Source organism: Chelonoidis abingdonii, chromosome 2 (assembly GCF_003597395.2).
Source record: "Chelonoidis abingdonii isolate Lonesome George chromosome 2, CheloAbing_2.0, whole genome shotgun sequence".
NCBI lineage: Eukaryota > Metazoa > Chordata > Testudines > Testudinidae > Chelonoidis > Chelonoidis abingdonii.
In genome coordinates this window covers 65,533,213-65,550,360 of record NC_133770.1, presented here as the reverse complement: position 1 = coordinate 65,550,360, position 17,148 = coordinate 65,533,213, and the positions used below count along the sequence as shown (strand labels likewise).

At 43.7% G+C, this 17,148-nt stretch overlaps 1 protein-coding gene across 1 annotated transcript in view; it reads left to right on the top strand.

Annotated features, from left to right (window-relative positions):
* Positions 1-15,758, top strand: part of SPMIP4 (sperm microtubule inner protein 4) — a 41,730-nt gene extending 25,972 nt beyond the window's left edge. Inside the window, exons 5-9 of the mRNA XM_032773895.2 lie at positions 2,849-3,033; positions 9,240-9,328; positions 11,088-11,262; positions 11,521-11,612; positions 14,892-15,758. Coding sequence (XP_032629786.1) covers positions 2,849-3,033; positions 9,240-9,328; positions 11,088-11,262; positions 11,521-11,612; positions 14,892-15,722 — 1,372 coding nt within the window. The 3' untranslated portion in view covers positions 15,723-15,758. The remainder of the gene's footprint in view (positions 1-2,848; positions 3,034-9,239; positions 9,329-11,087; positions 11,263-11,520; positions 11,613-14,891) is intronic.
* The last annotated feature ends 1,390 nt before the right edge of the window (positions 15,759-17,148 follow it).

Below are 17,148 nucleotides of genomic sequence, written 5' to 3'. Positions count from 1 at the left end.
CATCACCAACCTGAGAAAACGGATTACTATCCAACTGTAAAACCCGCAGTACATAGTCTCTTAGACACCGCGCCCACCCTCCCAGACAGAGACCAACACCTACACAAACTCCACACCAAGCATTCTCTAAACTCACAACGATACCCCACAGACGCACACAACCCATAAAACCAAAACAACAAAAAACACAAAGCAGACTAAAATGCCAATCGCTCTCAGCACTCTGTCACTAACACACACGCATCAACCCCCAACGAAAGACCACCCACAAAACCATACCAAAACCACACAACACACAATCAAACCTCACCAACCCACTCCACACCCAAAGTTCTGGGCCCAATAGCACCCCAAAACACAGCACCCACACCAACACCCAAAACCGAGGCCGTCCCTTGCCCAACCAGAGGAACTCCACAACACCAAAACAGAGAAACATACAGAAACACACAGATCGAACACAGAGCAAACGTTACCCAAAAGCCTCCTAAATACCGCTAAGCATCCCACGACAAAGTAACCACCAAGAAAGAAACACAACAGACTCCCCACTGGCCATCCCACCTTATAATAACTGCGACCCAAACCACAAGCGTAAAACCCCATACCTCCAGACACACCAAACACATATCATACAGCGGATCAGTAACGCAAAACGCCCACTACCATATGGAGAAAACACAATCATCAGTACCCAACAAGCAACAAACCAACAGACAACTCCAAAAACCACATTCATTCCAAACACCACATTGGTCATACTAGGGCCATCCGGGTGGCCAGGTTCCTAATACACACAGAAACTAGAAAACAATATTAAAACAAAAAACACAGGCCAACAACAATACATAACCTGCAACAAAGACTTTTTACTACAATCTAAAATGCATCAAATCCAAGTCCATCTAACCCAGGAGCTATAAATACAACACAAACTATGAACGAACCCCACCTCGACCCAGAACCGACAAATACCACACCATAACCTCCACCGAACTTATGAAATCATCTCAAACACGGCATTACCTCACACAGCAAACTCAAATATGAACACACAGCCATAATTCAACCACAAAGTCATAAAACCCAGCGCAACACAAGTAGCAGCACACCCACAAACACACACAGCAAAACTACACCAAAACCCACTATCTTAACGATACATATAAACCCAGACTAACAGAATTCGCACTAAAAAAAAAACACAGCACCCCAAGAAATACAAACCCTTGTCCCAAAACCACATATAACCCGAAAACAAACGAAAACAATACCATATACCACAAGACCCATGCATTATAAATCTTTTCATCTGCCAACGATATTACAAACCAAGCCGACACCGGAATATCATAAAATCAATAGGACACCTAAACCTATCAGGCCACACATCACTGCATCAGCTAGAGTACCTATAAACAAAATACTGCACGTCCCCGACCAATCGTATTATATCGCCACCAACAATACGCCTGCTACAGCCAATGCCCCTTCTGCTATGTAACAATCACAAACCCAACTGGCCAACACTGGACAGAGTCACTACCCGACAAAGGATAAAATGGCACACAAATCAGATACTCAGCACCAATCAGCAATAAATACAAAAACCTTAGTGAGAGCAACTTCAAACTCTCCTGGCCCACACTTAGCAGAGACCTCCAGCGTGCATACTCCTCATCCGCACGATCCGCAAAAAACGTCAGGACCCCAGACTTGCAAAGAGAAACTTCCCGCTGAGCTTCAGTTCATTTTGCAAATTTGAACACCATCAGTACTCTGGTACTAGATAACACAAAGACTAAGTGAACTGGCTTGCCAAAATTACAGGAACAGTTCTCCTCCCCTTGTTTTCCACACCTCTACTGCTAGAATCAGGCCTCACCTCCCTGACTGACCTAACCTCGTTATCATCGTAGCTTGCTTGCGAGCATATATAACCGCCCTGAAATTTCCACTACGACCTGCGTCTGACGAAGTGGGTATTCACCCACGAAAGCTCACGCTCCAAAACCTCTGTTAGTCTATAAGGTGCCACAGGATTCTCTGCTGCTTTCACAGATCCAGACTAACACGGCTACCCCTCTGATACTTGAAAGGGTAGTGTTACTCTGCAGGCTGAAGCTGTGGATGACCTCCCCAAGGAAGGCAGCGTAGACCCAGGTAGAGTTGTAGGTAGCATGAAGATTCTGTTGGTAGGGGCCTCTTACAAAATTCTGATCTGGATCTGGGCTCTGATTTCAAACACCACCCCCCTCTCCCAAAGTCTTGATTTGGGTCCATCTCTAATTAGCAAGTAGAGATGAGATACTAGTCTTGGTCTTCATGCTCCCACAATTGCAGAGCTGGTCCTAGAGACATGCTAACTATACAGTCTTATTTGATGCCCCTTACCCTGTAGAGGCACCTCTGTGGCCCAAATGCTGGCCCCAAGGGTTGCAGCTACAAAGGAAATGTATCTTTTTTATACAGGAAGAAGGGGAGGGAACAGGGAAAGAGCCTCAGAGGTCTGGGGGTGAGCAGTGGGAATTCTTGATGAGGTAAGGGCAGGAGAGGTTAAAGAAACTAAAGGACCCCCTCCTTTTGCCTCTCATGCCTCCTCTCAGCTGAGCAATTATTGCATCTCCTTACAAGTGTCTGACAAACAATGACCCAATGTCTGTTGTAAACACGGATGATCAAATTCCTCCTAGGTGTAACTCCAGTGACTTCAGCAGAATTATTCCAGGGAGGAATTTGGCCCAGTTGGATATACAATATATTTTAATATTAAGACAAATCTCTATTTATTTAAAGTAAGGTAACTTTGTTTGTTTCTGTTCTTCTTTCCATCTAAAATCAATCCAAGACAATTATCCCTGCCATTTCCAGTTTCACACCCCTACCAGACACACATCTCCAGATATGCCATGTTCCCAAACTTTAAATCACCAGAGGATCAAGACACTGGCATCCAAGCAAGCAGCCATCGACCTTTTCATCCCAACGTCCCTACAAAGGCTTATGATGTGATTGTTTTGAGAAAGACCAAAGGTAAAGCAGCATTTGGCATTTGTTTGGTGTTCTCAAATGTTTGTGATTTTGTTGAAATGAAGCCAATGTGTAAAAATAATAGTGACAGAGCTAAGCAGCTTGGCTTAAGCTGGAGCATCACATGTTGGTACCAAGCACGCTGCCAACATTTCGATTTTCTACAAAGATGAAGCATAAAGTTTAGTGTATGATGTCCTCCAGTCATGGGAATAATTATTGGTACTAACAGTCAGTGAAAGGATCTAGAAAAAGCCATGGCAGAGATCGAAAGTTTGCAAATCCTGGCCCAAATAAATTCCACCCTAAGTAGCTCCATTGACCATGATAGTTACAGCAGGGATGAGACCCAGATGTTTACAAATGGCAGAATGTGCCTTGAGAGGTCATGGGGTACAAAAACATGCGGCAAATTTTTCCAAGTCCCTTGCAGTCTGAGGACTTGTCTACTTACAGCGCTGTAGCAGCGCAGCTGTGCCCCTGTAGCACTTAGACACTACCTAAGCTGACGGGAGAGCTTCTCCCATTGCCGTAGGTACTCCACATCCCTGAGAGGCAGTAGCTACTATGTTGACAGGAGAAACCCTCCCATTGACACATTGCTGTCTGCACCAGGGGTTCGGTTGGTATAACTACGTCGTTCAGGAGTGTGGGTGACTCCTGTATGTTTAAACAGTCACTGAACTGTTTATATTTTACCCTACCAAGGTAAAATCATTTCTAACAGCAAACTAATGCTGTTCAGAGAAGCAGTAAATTACTGTCCCTCGTTACTCACATTGAGTAGCATCTTACTCCACAAGTGGTCCCAGTGGGATTCAGGATGATTAAGGGGCTCAGAATCTGGCCCAGTGCTCTGGTAAAATGTAGAGCTCTGGCTTTGCCCCCATTTCTCCAGATCACAATCTCTTTGTTGAATTGTGTATGTTTTTTGCAGCTTTCCTATCTGGGTTAACCAGCACACGTCGTTAGCTCCCCATGGCATTTAGGTGTGGGGGCTGGACGGACATTTCTTTTCCAGAATAGCAGGACTCTTGGTGCAGCAGCCAGCATCTCTGTTCTGCTTCTGTGTGAGCCAGGCACAGTTTAAAAGAGAAGCAGCATATGCTGGAGGGATAAGAAGCTTTTCAGTTCAGTAGGCGCTTCTGACATTAAGCAGCAGGTCAATTTGCATTAATCAGCCACCTTCCCTAGTCACTGTCACTGTGCTGAACGGTGATGTTTAAAAGCAGCAGAGAATCCTGTGGCACCTTAGAGACTAACAGACGTTTTGGAGCGTGAGCTTTCGTGGGTGAATACCCACTTCGTCAGACGCAGGTAGTGGAAATTTCCAGGGACAGGTATCTATATGCTAGCAAGCAAGCTAGAGATAGACGACGTTAGGTCAACAGGGAGGATGAGGCGGGCGGCTGTTCTAGCAGTAAGGGTTGTGAAACCAGGAGGAAAAACTGGTTCGTGTAATTGGCAGCATTCACAGTCTTTGTTTATCCAGAGCTGATGGTTATTTGCAGAATGAGACTGAACTCAGCATTTCCTCTGAAGTCTGGTTCTGAAGTTTTTGGCTGCAGGATGGCCACCTTAAAGTCTGCGAGTGTGGCCAGGGAGGTGAAGTGTCTCGCCACAGTTGTATATAGGCCTATTCCTGATATCTGATTCGTGTCCATTTATCCTTTCCGTAGTGACTGTTCCAGTTTGGCCCGATGTACATAGCAAGGGGCCATGCTGCATCATGATGCGTATATTAACATTGGTGGACGTGCAGGTGAATGAAACCAACTGATGTAAGGCGATCTGTGTTTAGGTCCTGTGATGGTGTCACTGTGAGATATGTGGCAGAGCTGGGCATCGAGGTTTGTGCATGGATTGGTTCTCTAGCTAGAGTTACTATGGTACGGTGTGCAGTTCTGGTGAAGAATACGTTTCAGGTTGGCAGGTTGTTCTGTGGCAAGATTGGCCTGCCCCAAGAACCCGTGAAAGTGGGGATCGTTGTCCGGATGGTTCAGATCCCTGATGATGCGTTGAGGGTTTTAGCTGCGGGGCGTATGTGATGGGCAGTGGAGTCGTGTTGGTTTCTTTTCTTGGTTTGTCCTCCCAGTAGGAAGGCTTCTGGGTAAACATCTGCTCTGTTGATCTTTTCCTAATTTCCTCGTGTGGGTAATTGTAGTTTTCAAACGCTTTGGTGGAGATTGTAGGTGGGTCTACTGTCTGAGGGTTAGAGCAGATGCGGTTGTACCTCAGTGCTTGGCTGGAACAATGGATCGGGTGATGTGGCCCAGGATGGAAGCTGGAGCATGAAGGTAGGCGTAGGGGTCGGTAGGTTTTTCATATAGGGTGGTGTTGAATGTGACCATCACTTATTTGCACCGTGGTGTCTAGAAGTGGATCTCCCGGTAGATTGGTCCAGGCTGAGGTTTGATGGGGGGTGGAAGTTGTTGAAATCGTGGTGGAATTTTCTAGAGTCTCCTCCCATGGGTCCAGATGATGAAGATGCATCAATGTAGCGTTAAGTAGAGAAGGGCGTGAATGACGAGAGCTGAGGAAGCGTTGTTCCAGTCAGCCTAAAAAATATTGGCGTATTGTGGGCCATGCGGGTGCCCATAGCAGTGCACTGATCTGGAGTATATATTGTCATCAAACTTGAAAAATAGTTGTGTGTGAGTAATATAAGGCACCAGAGCCAGCAGCCAGTTGTGCCTGTGGCATCATCAGGGATACTGTTCCTAACAGCTTGTATTTCATCTGTGTGTGGGATGTTGTGTAGAGAGCTCTACATCCATGGTGACTAGATGGTGTTTTCTGAGGAGGTGACCAATGCATGTAGTTTCCTCAGGAAATCATGGGGTCACGGAGATAGCTGGAGTGCTGGTGCATAGGGTCTGAGTAGAGAGTCCACATACCAAACAGTCCTTCAGTGAGAGTGCCAATGCCGAGATGATAGGGGCGTCCAGATTTCCGGTTTTGTGGATCTTGGGTAGTAAACCCAAACTACAATACCCGCATGAGGAAATTAGGAACAGATCACAGAAGAGCCAGACGTGTACCCAGAAGCCTCCCTAACTGAAAGACAAACCCAAGAAAGAAACCAAACAGGACCACTGGCAATCACATACACCCCCAGCTAAAACCCCTCCAACGCATCATCAGGGATCTACACCCATTCCGGACAACGATCCACATTTCACGGGTCTTGGGTGGCAGCCAATCCTTGCCCACAGACAAACCTGCCAACCTGAAACGTATTCTCACCAGCAACTGCCACCGTACCATAGTAACTCTAGCTCAGGAGACCAATCCATGCAACAAACCTCGATGCCAGCCTGCCCACATATCTACACCAGCGACACCATCACAGGAAACCTAACAGATCAGCCATACCATCAGTGGTTCATTCACCTGCACGTCCACCAATTAATATACGCCATCATATGCAGCCAATGCCCTCTGCATGTACATCGGCCAAACTGGACAGTCACTACGGAAAAGGATAAATGGACACAAATCAGATATCAGGAATGGCAATATATAAAAAAACCTGTAGGAGAGCACTTCAACTCCCTGGCCACACTATAGCGACCTTAAGGTGGCCATCCTGCAGCAAAAAACTTCAGGACCAACTTCAAAGAGAAACTGCTGAGCTTCAGTTCATCGCAAATTGACACTACCATCGCTACTGGACATAACAACAAGACTGTGAAGGCTTGCAATTAACAGAACCAGTTTCTCCTCCTTGGTTTACACCTCTACTGCTAGAACAGGACCTCAATCCTCCCTGATTGACCTAACGTCGTTATCTCTAGCTTGCTTGCTAGCATATATATATCCTGCCCCTGGAAATTTCCACTACCTGCGTCTGACGAAGTGGGTATTCACCCACGAAAGCTCGCGCTCCAAAACGTCTGTAGATTTCTCAAGAATTGTCCCTGCTCTCTCTCCTCGATCCTATACAAACAAATCCGGCGGGAGAGATAGAACAAGTAACGCGACAATCTTTATAATATGTACTACATTCGACTCAACAAGTCGAAAAATAATATTCCACAGTGCGAAAATAGTTGAAACACGAATAGAATCTGATGGTTCGAATACAACGCACGAAATGGAATACATATGCAGCCATCAAATTTCCACTACCTGCGTCTGACGAAGTGGGTATTCACCCACGAAAGCTCGCGCTCCAAAACGTCTGTTAGCCTATAAGGTGCCACAGGATTCTCTGCTGCTTTTACAGATCCAGACTAACACGGCTACCCCTCTGATACTTGAGTGATGTTTCAGAGGGTTGTATGATATGGGGCTACTTTGGTCAGCCATAAACAAAACCTTTTCACAAAGCATATAACATTGGAAGTACTTTTTTTTTTTTTTATCTCTCTTCTGCTTTTTACTGTTCTCCATTCAGACTAAACAATGCTAAGCAGATGTGTGGAGATGGTTTGCAAAACCTATTTTTTGCTCAACAGGGGATCACTGGAGGCCATGATCTATTCCCAGCAAAGCTTATCGGGTTAAGAATTACTTTAGAAGCAGCAAATGACGGCTCTTCGAAAATTCTTTGACTTTATTTGTTGTTTCCTCTGTATGATCTAACTTATGTGGGCAGGCCAGGACAAAAGCTTATTTACTTCAGTTTGCTTTTATTTGGGGAGATGGAAATCTACATTGAGGGCCAGGTAACCTAGACTGGCTTTTCTCACTTAAATGATATAAAGAATACTTTGGGTGATGGTAGCCAGGCAGTTTACCCCACTCCTGGGATAAAAGGAGTGAGAACAGCTGAGCGAGGCTGGTTAGGTAGCTGGCTGCAGCTGGCCCTGATGAGAGGGCTGTGAGTAAGAAGCTGTGAGAGTCCCACTCCAGCCCTGGAGTGAGAAGGACCTAGCTGCCTGGAAGAGACAGGGTACCTTCAGCAGACCAGTGCTGGTAAAGGGGCAGGCTCAGCTGGGGAGCTCAGACTTGACTACCTCTTAGGCTGAGGCCCGGCAGGAAGGCCTAAGGAGGTTCTGAGGCTGCAGGGAGACAGCTGGGGGCTAGAAAGGCAGCAGGTCCAACCCCCTTGCCAATGATGAGTGGCCATTGCAGACTGCAGTTCCCCCTCGAGAAAGGAGGCTAGATGACGACTGGGAGTAGCCACTGAGGCAAAGTGGGCATAGGGGGAGGGGGTTCCCCTGGGAGGAGAGACCCAGATAAGGGGGCCTGAAGTGCCCAAAGTATAAGTGGTGGAGAGTGATGAGGAAGCAGGTACCGGCAGGGAGAAACCAGCCAGCAGGAGGCGCTCTCAGGCTGGAGAGAGCTAATTCCCAGATGACCAGCAGGAGGTGCCACGCAGGTGAGTCGGCAGCTTGCTACAGTGATATTCACAAAGGCATTAGGCACCTAACTCCCATTGACTTGACTTGATTTCTGGGGGAGTTAGGTGCTTGCGTACCTTTGTAAATCCCACCCTTTGAGCCTTTATATAGCACTTTACATCTACAAAGCGCTATGCAGCCATTAATTAGTTAAGCCTGACAATGTTGCTGTGAGGTAGATAGACAGACATTATTCCCATTTTTGCACAGATGGAAATTGAGGCAGGGAGGCCACACAGCAGAGCCAGGATCAGAACTCAGGGCTTGTCTACGCTTGCTCGCTGCAACTGTGTCACTGTAGCGCTTAGGGAAGATGCTACCTGTGCCGATGACAGAGCTTCTCCTGTCCCTGTAGGTACTTCCCCTCCCCGAGAGGGGGTAGGTATTTTGACGGGAAAAGCTCCCCCATCAACATAGTGCTGTCCACACCTGGAGTTCAGTCAGTATAATTGCATCACACCCCCAAGTGATGTAATTATAGCAAGATACGTTTGTAGTGTGGACCAGGCTCAGTTGCTCCAGGCCTGTGCTCAGTCAGGTAGGCTATGTCATTCATCAGTGACATTCAGTTCCACCTCTGGAAGTGGTTTTATGGGCAGAGGGCCAACCTTATAATTCACCAGTTCTTACTTATCCTGTAGCATTTTGTACTTGTAAAACTATACAGGGAGAATGCACTGAGAGTCTTGCCAAATTGGTGTCAATTTTATTAAACAAGAACCCTTGCAATAAAACCCAACCCAGAGAAGATGATTTGTGTACAAACCTCAGCCAGCAATGAACTTTTCTCTCTTCTTCTGTCCCTGGCTCTGCCTGATAGATATTATACTATTGCCTTTTTTTTTTTCCTGAACCATTTAGGTAATCCATATAGACATGAAGTGATCAACATTCCATCTGACTCCAAGAAGGAGGCCTTGCATTGGCCAGGACAACATGCATACTTTCATGTAGGTAGTTGTTGCTGTGATTAGGAAAATACACATTTTTTTTTTATTAAACAAAACCGAACCCTTAAGAACTGATTTAGAAGAAATAAAGATGCCTGACTGTGTTTCAGATTAATTGCTGTTACAAACCCATTCAAGCCCTGAATAGAGCACAGTATAGTCAAAACAAACAGCGGTCATTTTAGGAGAGATCTTTCATTCACCAAAAAAAACATGTAAATAAGATCAGAAGCTAAGAGAGCTGTCAGGCTAATGGCTCTTTTTAATGTAAGGGGTAAAAACCCATTTCCCAGTGCCCAATGTAGTACCCCAGAGACATGAAGGAATTTCTCATCCTATATTAACAAAGTGGCCATTGAGCCACTTCTCTGCAGCCCCTCATGACTGGAGGTTCTGTGTAGCAGCAGATACTCTTTGGCCTTGCCCTAGTCCTGTCCTTATGTTGCATACAGGGAGCCTCTCCCCACAGTGCTAGTCTCCATGTGGTACAAGAAGTGCACCTCCCCTACACAGATCTCTGAATCCAGCTCTGCCTCACACAGCTAAAGCACACTGGTTCCATTGCGGGGGTTCCTGCATGAACACAGAATGAGTGGATGGATTTGACCCTAAATGTTAAGGCTCAGGAATGGCAGAGGCATCATGGCCCTGCCCCACGAACCCACACCAACCTTTCTCCCCAAAGCCACAACCCCACACCGCCCCTTCTCCCCGAGCCCACATGAGAGTTGCCAATCCTCCAGGATTGTCCTGGAGTCTGCAGGACTTAACGATTAATCTTTAATTAAAGTTTATGTCATGTGATGAAACCTCCAGGAATTCATCCAACCAAAGTTGGCAACCCTAGCCCAGACCCTTGTGCTGCCTCTTTCCCCCAAGGGCCTGCTCCCACACTGCCTCTTTCCCCCAAGACCTTGCTCCCCATTTACTCCTCTCTGCCTTGTCGCTTGCACTTACAGACAGTAAACAGTGGGAGGGGCTTAGCCCTCCCACTTTTAAAGATGATGGGGTCATAGCCCCCTGACCCCTCCTGTTCCAGCACTCATGTTAAGGCTTCTGCTATTGTTTGTCTTCAGACGAACAGAAAGACCAGGTCTCTGCTCAGCTTCAGTTAGATGAAAGACATACCTAGGACAAGATGAAGAGTATAGGGCAGGCCAGTAGTAAACAAAATGAGAATATAGATACAGCTTTTGGGGATGCAGTTTCCTATGAATATTGAGAGATACAAGCCTGTTGACTTGACAGTCCCTATGAAACACCCTATTAATATGAATGGTACATAGGGTCCAGTCTACTGTGTCCTTGAAAATATGAGAGCAAGGAAGAGCCTCACATGAAGACTTTAATCAAAGTGTCTTGTTTCAGATGAATTATGCAGATGTTAAATATTCTAATTAGACTGTATTGCAGAGCTGAATTCCAGTGGCGCAGAATGTATGAACTACCCCCCATGAGTAATTTATCAGATAAACTTAACAGAAAGATTGCTGGATGAGGAGTGGGGGAAATGGCTAATGCTGAGTTAAATCAGTAAGGATTGCTCACAAGAGTAAGCGGTGCATAGGCCCTTACTACAGAAATATATGTATGTCCAACTCACCCATGCTACCACTTAATGTTTCCTAAAAAGACCATATTTTCTAATCTTTTTCATATCAGAATTTTAAAATACATACAGATACCCCATGTCTTAAAGTCACCTCACCTAGATGCAGTAAGATTTTTATACTTTACCTATTTTATTTTTTTCCTCCAGTTTCCTAAATTTGTTGAGGGAAGCAATCAGATATACTATCCAAAGCCACCAAAGACTGTGGTTCCTAACACTACATGCAACCCACTGGAACCTAATCTCTCTCCACGGACAACCAACATGCTGCGAAATGTAGAAAGGGCCCAGTGGATAACAACATATAACCATGATTTCACAGGTATGCATTATTTTAATATGAACGAATAGAGATAAAGAAGGAAAGGTAACATGTCAGCAAAAGGGGTTAGCCAATGAATTTATTTTTCCATTTTTGAGTCCTATTTCAAGATTTGGAGTATTTTTAAAAAGCAGCTCCATATATGATAAATGTCACATGGGGTAACAGTTATTTGAGTTTTCCCACACCTATGACTAAGCATTTCTTCTCATTTGTCTAATCAAAGAAGACTAGAAAATAAAATATGTTTCCATTAAGGTAGCGGTCACATGAATCCCCTCATACTGGATGATTATGACATGAAGCTAATTGGCAGAGTAACTGGAGAATTAGGGGAAGACGTGGAACTTGTAAGTACTGCAATCACTAAGAACCTCATCCTTCAACCAGACGTAGCGTTCATGAACAGGAGTAGCCTCAGATATGACTTGCAGTAGTAGCTCCAGTAATGTGTGTTTACAAGATCAGGTTCACTCTAAACTGGAGATAAATTATTCATAAGTTAAAATCAGTGGTGGTCTATTTTGTAGACAGAAGTTGTATAATGTATCAAAGATTTGTTCAATTACTAATTTTCTTGATTGTGACTCTGCTTAGTTGCATTTTCTCTCTTATCTTTGAAAGTTGTTGCCAGCACATGACAGCACTTTACAGTACTTTTTGCCTCCATAAACATTTGTAATGCCACTCTTAAAATCAGAAGGGAGGCCTCTTGTGAGTGGTGCAACAGTGCAGAGGATGAAATACATTGGGTCAGATCCTCAGCTAGTGTAAATCAGCAAATCTCCATTGAAGCCACCAGCTGAGGATCTAGTCTATTGCCTTCATCAGATTCAGTCTTTTTTGATAACATGTAGAGGTGGCTTCCATTTGGTAAAAGTCCATGTAGCATCACAGGTTATTGTTTGTCTACCACACAGAATCAGCTGAGGTTTCTGAGATAGTTTTCCATTCTGCTACTTTCATGTGAGTTATTTGCCTTTTTATTTTAAGGTGCATCAAGAATGTACAATTCCTTCAGAGTTCTCTGATTCTATTTTAAAGTGCAGTTCTATTCTGCAATGGGTAAACTGGCTTTGGGAGGTTCCATGTTTATTGTCTCAATAATATTAATATTAAATGTGCTCGGGATACAAGTAAAAATGTGTTTTCATAACTGTCAGCCATGCAAACTCAACACTGGATATGAAAATCAAGCTGAATTGCTCTCTTCTCATGCATCATTACCTACAATAAATGTTCTACAGGCCAATTTATGCCCTCAGTGACACCCGTGCAGTCCCATTGTCGTCAAGGAGTTTGCACAGGTGTAATTGATTGGAACTATGTAAAGTATTCTGTTAATAAGGCGCAAGAAGGAATTGATTCCAAGTCACTTTCCCACAGCTGTGCTGGCTGTGCAGTGCTAGCAAGAGTAAAAAAAGTAATTCAAACTCCTTTTGTCACAAAAACATCCAGATGATTTTGAGTACACACAAGAAGCCAATCTGTTGAGTGAGAAGGTGCCATTTTTTACAAAGTCAGTTTTAAGAGTAGAAACAGATAACATTGTCAAAAGCATTTAAGTTGCTTGGGCTCCTAAACCCAGTTTTTAAAAGTGACTTAGTCACTAAGTGAAAGTCAATGGAATTTAAATGTCTAACTGTCTGTGTCACTTTTTAAAATGGGACTTATTGATATAGCATATGTCTACACTGCAGCTGGAAGTGTAATTTCTAGGTAAGGTGAACATACACACACTAGTCTTGATTGAGCTAGCATGCCAAAAATAACGCTGTCGCTGCAGGAAGCATGACGTGTTAGTCACCTGCATACATGCTCAGGGCTGAGACGGGATAGTATTTAGGGAGTGAAGACATATCCTTAGATGCTTTTGAAAATGTTTAGGGTTGTCAAATAATTGCAGTTAATTCAAACAATTAACCCAGAACAAATTAACTCAATTACAAAATTAACTGCAGTTTTAATTGCACTGTTAAACAATAATAGAATACTAATTTAAATTTATTATAAATATTTTGGATGTTTTTCTACATTTTCAAATATGTTGATTTCAGTTACAACCCAGAATATAAAGTTGACAGTGATCACTTTATATTATTTTTTATTACAAATATTTGCACTTTAAAAAAGATAACCAAAAGAAATAGCATTTTTCAGTTCACCTCATACAAATACTGTAGTGCAATCTCTTTATCATGAAAGTGTAACTTACAAATGTAGAATAACTATTTTTGTTATATAACTGTACTCAAAACCAAACAGTGTAAAACTTTAGAGTCTACAAGTCCACTTAGTCCTACCTCTTGTTCAGCAAATTGCTAAGACAAAAAGTTTGTTTACATTTACAGGAGACAATGCTTCCTGCTACTTATTTACATTGTCACCTGAAAGTGAGCACAGGCGTTCGCATGGCACTGTTGTAGCTGGCATTGCAAGGTATTTACGTGCCAGATATGCTAAACATTCATATGCTCCTTCATGCTTTAACTTGTAGATTGCATTATCTTTTGTTTTTCTTTTTTTACAGTGCAAATAGTTGTGATCGATAATAATAATAATAATTAATCATTTTACCCCATATCTTAAACAGAAAAGCTGCTGAGTTTTCTCTTAAAGGTGACTTGGAAAAAATAGTTTTTGTCCTTTTTCTGCTCCTTTATGATGTATAAAGAAGGCTTGAAAAGTGTATTTTCAACAACTTGCTTCTAGAAGAGAAAATCCAAAATAGCAGCTCTCATTAATTCAAACATAGGTTAGGTTTTCTTGCCATCTGGCCTCAGAACTTGTGTCTGTAAAAGGTCCACTCTGGGACAGACCTGTTTGTCCCAACAATATTATTCCATTAGCACTTTAAAATAAATAGCAGAAATAAAACATTTGGGTTATTTGAGTAATTTTTAGACTGCAAGCTGTACCAGGTAGGGATGGTCATTTACTCTGTTTGTACACTATCTAGCACAATGGGATTTTGACTTAGTTGAGGCTCCTTGGTGCTACTGCAGTACAAATAATTAATAATGAAGATAGATCAGTGGTTCTCCAAACTATGGTCTGCAGAGAGCTGGCTGGCCATATGGTGTTAATGATCCTCATTGCTTCCAACATTAAAAGAAGCTAAACAATATACATTAACGAAAGCATTTGTTGGCATTGCAACATGGATGTCATAAGATCACAAATAAGAGGGATGGTAACCATAGAAAGTGGGAGAAGACGGCACAAGAAACCTCCTCCCATTTGTGTCCTGTACATAAATGCTGGGCACAATATGTTCATTGTCCTCTTCCAAGCAGAAGGTCTCTGAGTTTAGCCTTCCAGTATGCTCTGGGCAGGGGAGGAATCATGGTCTATGCTCCTCCCCTCACCCAGCATAGTTGGCCTGTCTCTGGGAGGGCACTCACTGCTCACTCTGAAAGAGTGAAGCAGTGGCCATATTCCCCATGACTCTGTGCCCGTCTGGCAGCATGCCTCCACACCACCCCCAGTGTGGGGCTGTGGATGAAGACTCACACTTGAACCCTTTCAGCAGAGTAAGCAAATGATCAGGACCACCAGCCATGACACTCTTCCTTTGTGAAATGCATAGCCTTAGATGCCAACCCTAATCCTATTTTTTCCTCCCACAGAAAGAAACATTTCTGCCTAGTCTCTCACAAGTGAGGCCCCTAGAAGGGCGCATTGCACGTCTCCTCCAAAGTCGGCGTCCCCACGAATCAATTTTACAAGAACGGGATTCCTCAGATATCCATGTGTCTCCAGTTTTGTACACAGTACATGCTGTCATACCCAGTTGCTCAGGTGTGATACTAAGCGATAGGAAAACAGCAAATCTGGATCAGCAATGTAAACATACAGAAAACGAAGCCAAGAAAAGGGATGAGGACTCACTGCAGACTCTTCATCTGCCTCAAGCATGTTACCAGAGAGGTGAGAATCAGGATAACAGACCTATAGTAAACAAATTTCAGAAAATCACAGATACATGGAAAACGGAAGCTTTGTACAGAAGGCAGCTTGCAGTTAAACCTGAATCTGAACCTTCTCCTGCACCATCTTGGAATTCCCTTTACTACGAAGATTTGAAACCCAGCCATTTAGACCAATACATTGTATGGCACAACCCAGTTAGTCTTAGTAAGCCAGGTGTACCAAAGAATGAAACTGGTGGAGAAGGTGGAAATTTTCAACCTGAGTGCAGTGATCAAGAGGAAACCCAATATGCTTTGAGTTTGGACGGCAACCCGCCCAACATGGCATTGCCTGAATGGATTCCTAATTCTGGGGTGCCTCGACCTCAGACATCATTACTCGAGCTTCAGGATTCCTTTTCTAAAACAGGAACACACAAACGTTTTCATAATTCTATTACAGGAGAAGCAAAAGACCTCAGGGATAATATCCATGAAGGGAGGAGGCACACATTCTATGGCTTCAATTCATTTTATTTCTATAACTGACATGTGTCTTTGTCCCTTTAAATTAAAAAAAAAAAAAGAAGAAGACCCAATCGATCCCTCTCCTTGTGTTTATGATCTGATATTTTGTGGCTTATATTTTGGACTCTTTTCTCTGTTTTACTGGTAAAGTAATGAAAAGAACATCCACAGTCTGATACACAGATATGTTTAAAAAACAAAGGTGATGGAACACAAAATGTAATTGTAGTGAATCACCATGGAGGGACTGCATTCACCCAACAGTTCTGAAGGAGCCCGAGAATTAACAGGTAAGCCAAATGTGTAATTTGCCATTCAGCACAATCAGCAAAGGACTGCAAGGAGCCACTAGAGTAGCTGTTTTAAAAATAAGGCCTAAGGATGATTATGGGAATCAGCTCAGTGGTTGGAAAAACAGTTGAGAAAAGTATAAAGGACTTTAGAGTATATGATAGAAACAGAGCAGCACTGTTGTGGGGAGCTAGACTGTGCGTCTCTACCTGTTTAGGAATCCTTGACAATGTTAACAAAGTAGAGGCTAATTGCAAGCCGCTAGACAGAGTGTATTTAAACATTCGGAAGCATTTTGATAGTGGCCTCCCCTAAAAATGAGAAGCTATTAAGGAAACTTAGTGTAAAGCCCTATTGCAGGTTAAGAACTCGCTATGAAATAAGGACACAAAATTTAAGACTAATCAGCTATGCTGACTGCCAAGAGAGGTGAATAGTGGGATATTCCAGTGCTGATCCCTGGGTTAAGTATGGTCCCAGTGAATTTATTAAGGAGCTAGGAGGCAGATTGGGATTAGTAAAGTGCCAATATTTGCTAATGACACAACCCTATATAGGTTTTTAATTAGTTATTTAAACCAAGGATTATTAAATTAGGCCCCCAGGAGGACATGAAGGAGGGGGAAGATGCCACAAGGCTTTCTTCACTTTTGTCTGCTGAATTGTTCCATTGAAGGAGCAGGAATTGCCTTTTCGCTCCCCACAGATTAGCAGGATATCAGAATCATATCCACACTGAATACATGCTCCTGGAAGTCCCTTTCCACTCTCGGACTGCATGATCCCAGCGCAGAGCTTCCTGCAGCTAGCAGCTGCCTTGGGACTTTCCTTAGGCACTGAATGGGGACTGGAAGATATAGCCAGGGACTTATAATATCTATGTGTGGGAGTTCCACAGGGCCAACTGGAAGAGGGATTGTGTTTTCCAGTCCTGCCCCCTTCCCTGCACAGATCCCCAGACCCACAAAGAGCTCTCTGACTCTCTAGGCAACAGGGGAAATGATGCAATGCAGGCAGCTGGGCCCCCTTTGTCCATGGGAGTGGGAGACTAGCATACAGTGCATCCTGTCTATATGTGGACAAAATCAGGCCTTGGGTTATTAAGACAAGGGGTGATTAAATTAGCTGTTAAGGTTAAGGATGACTGTGAGGAACT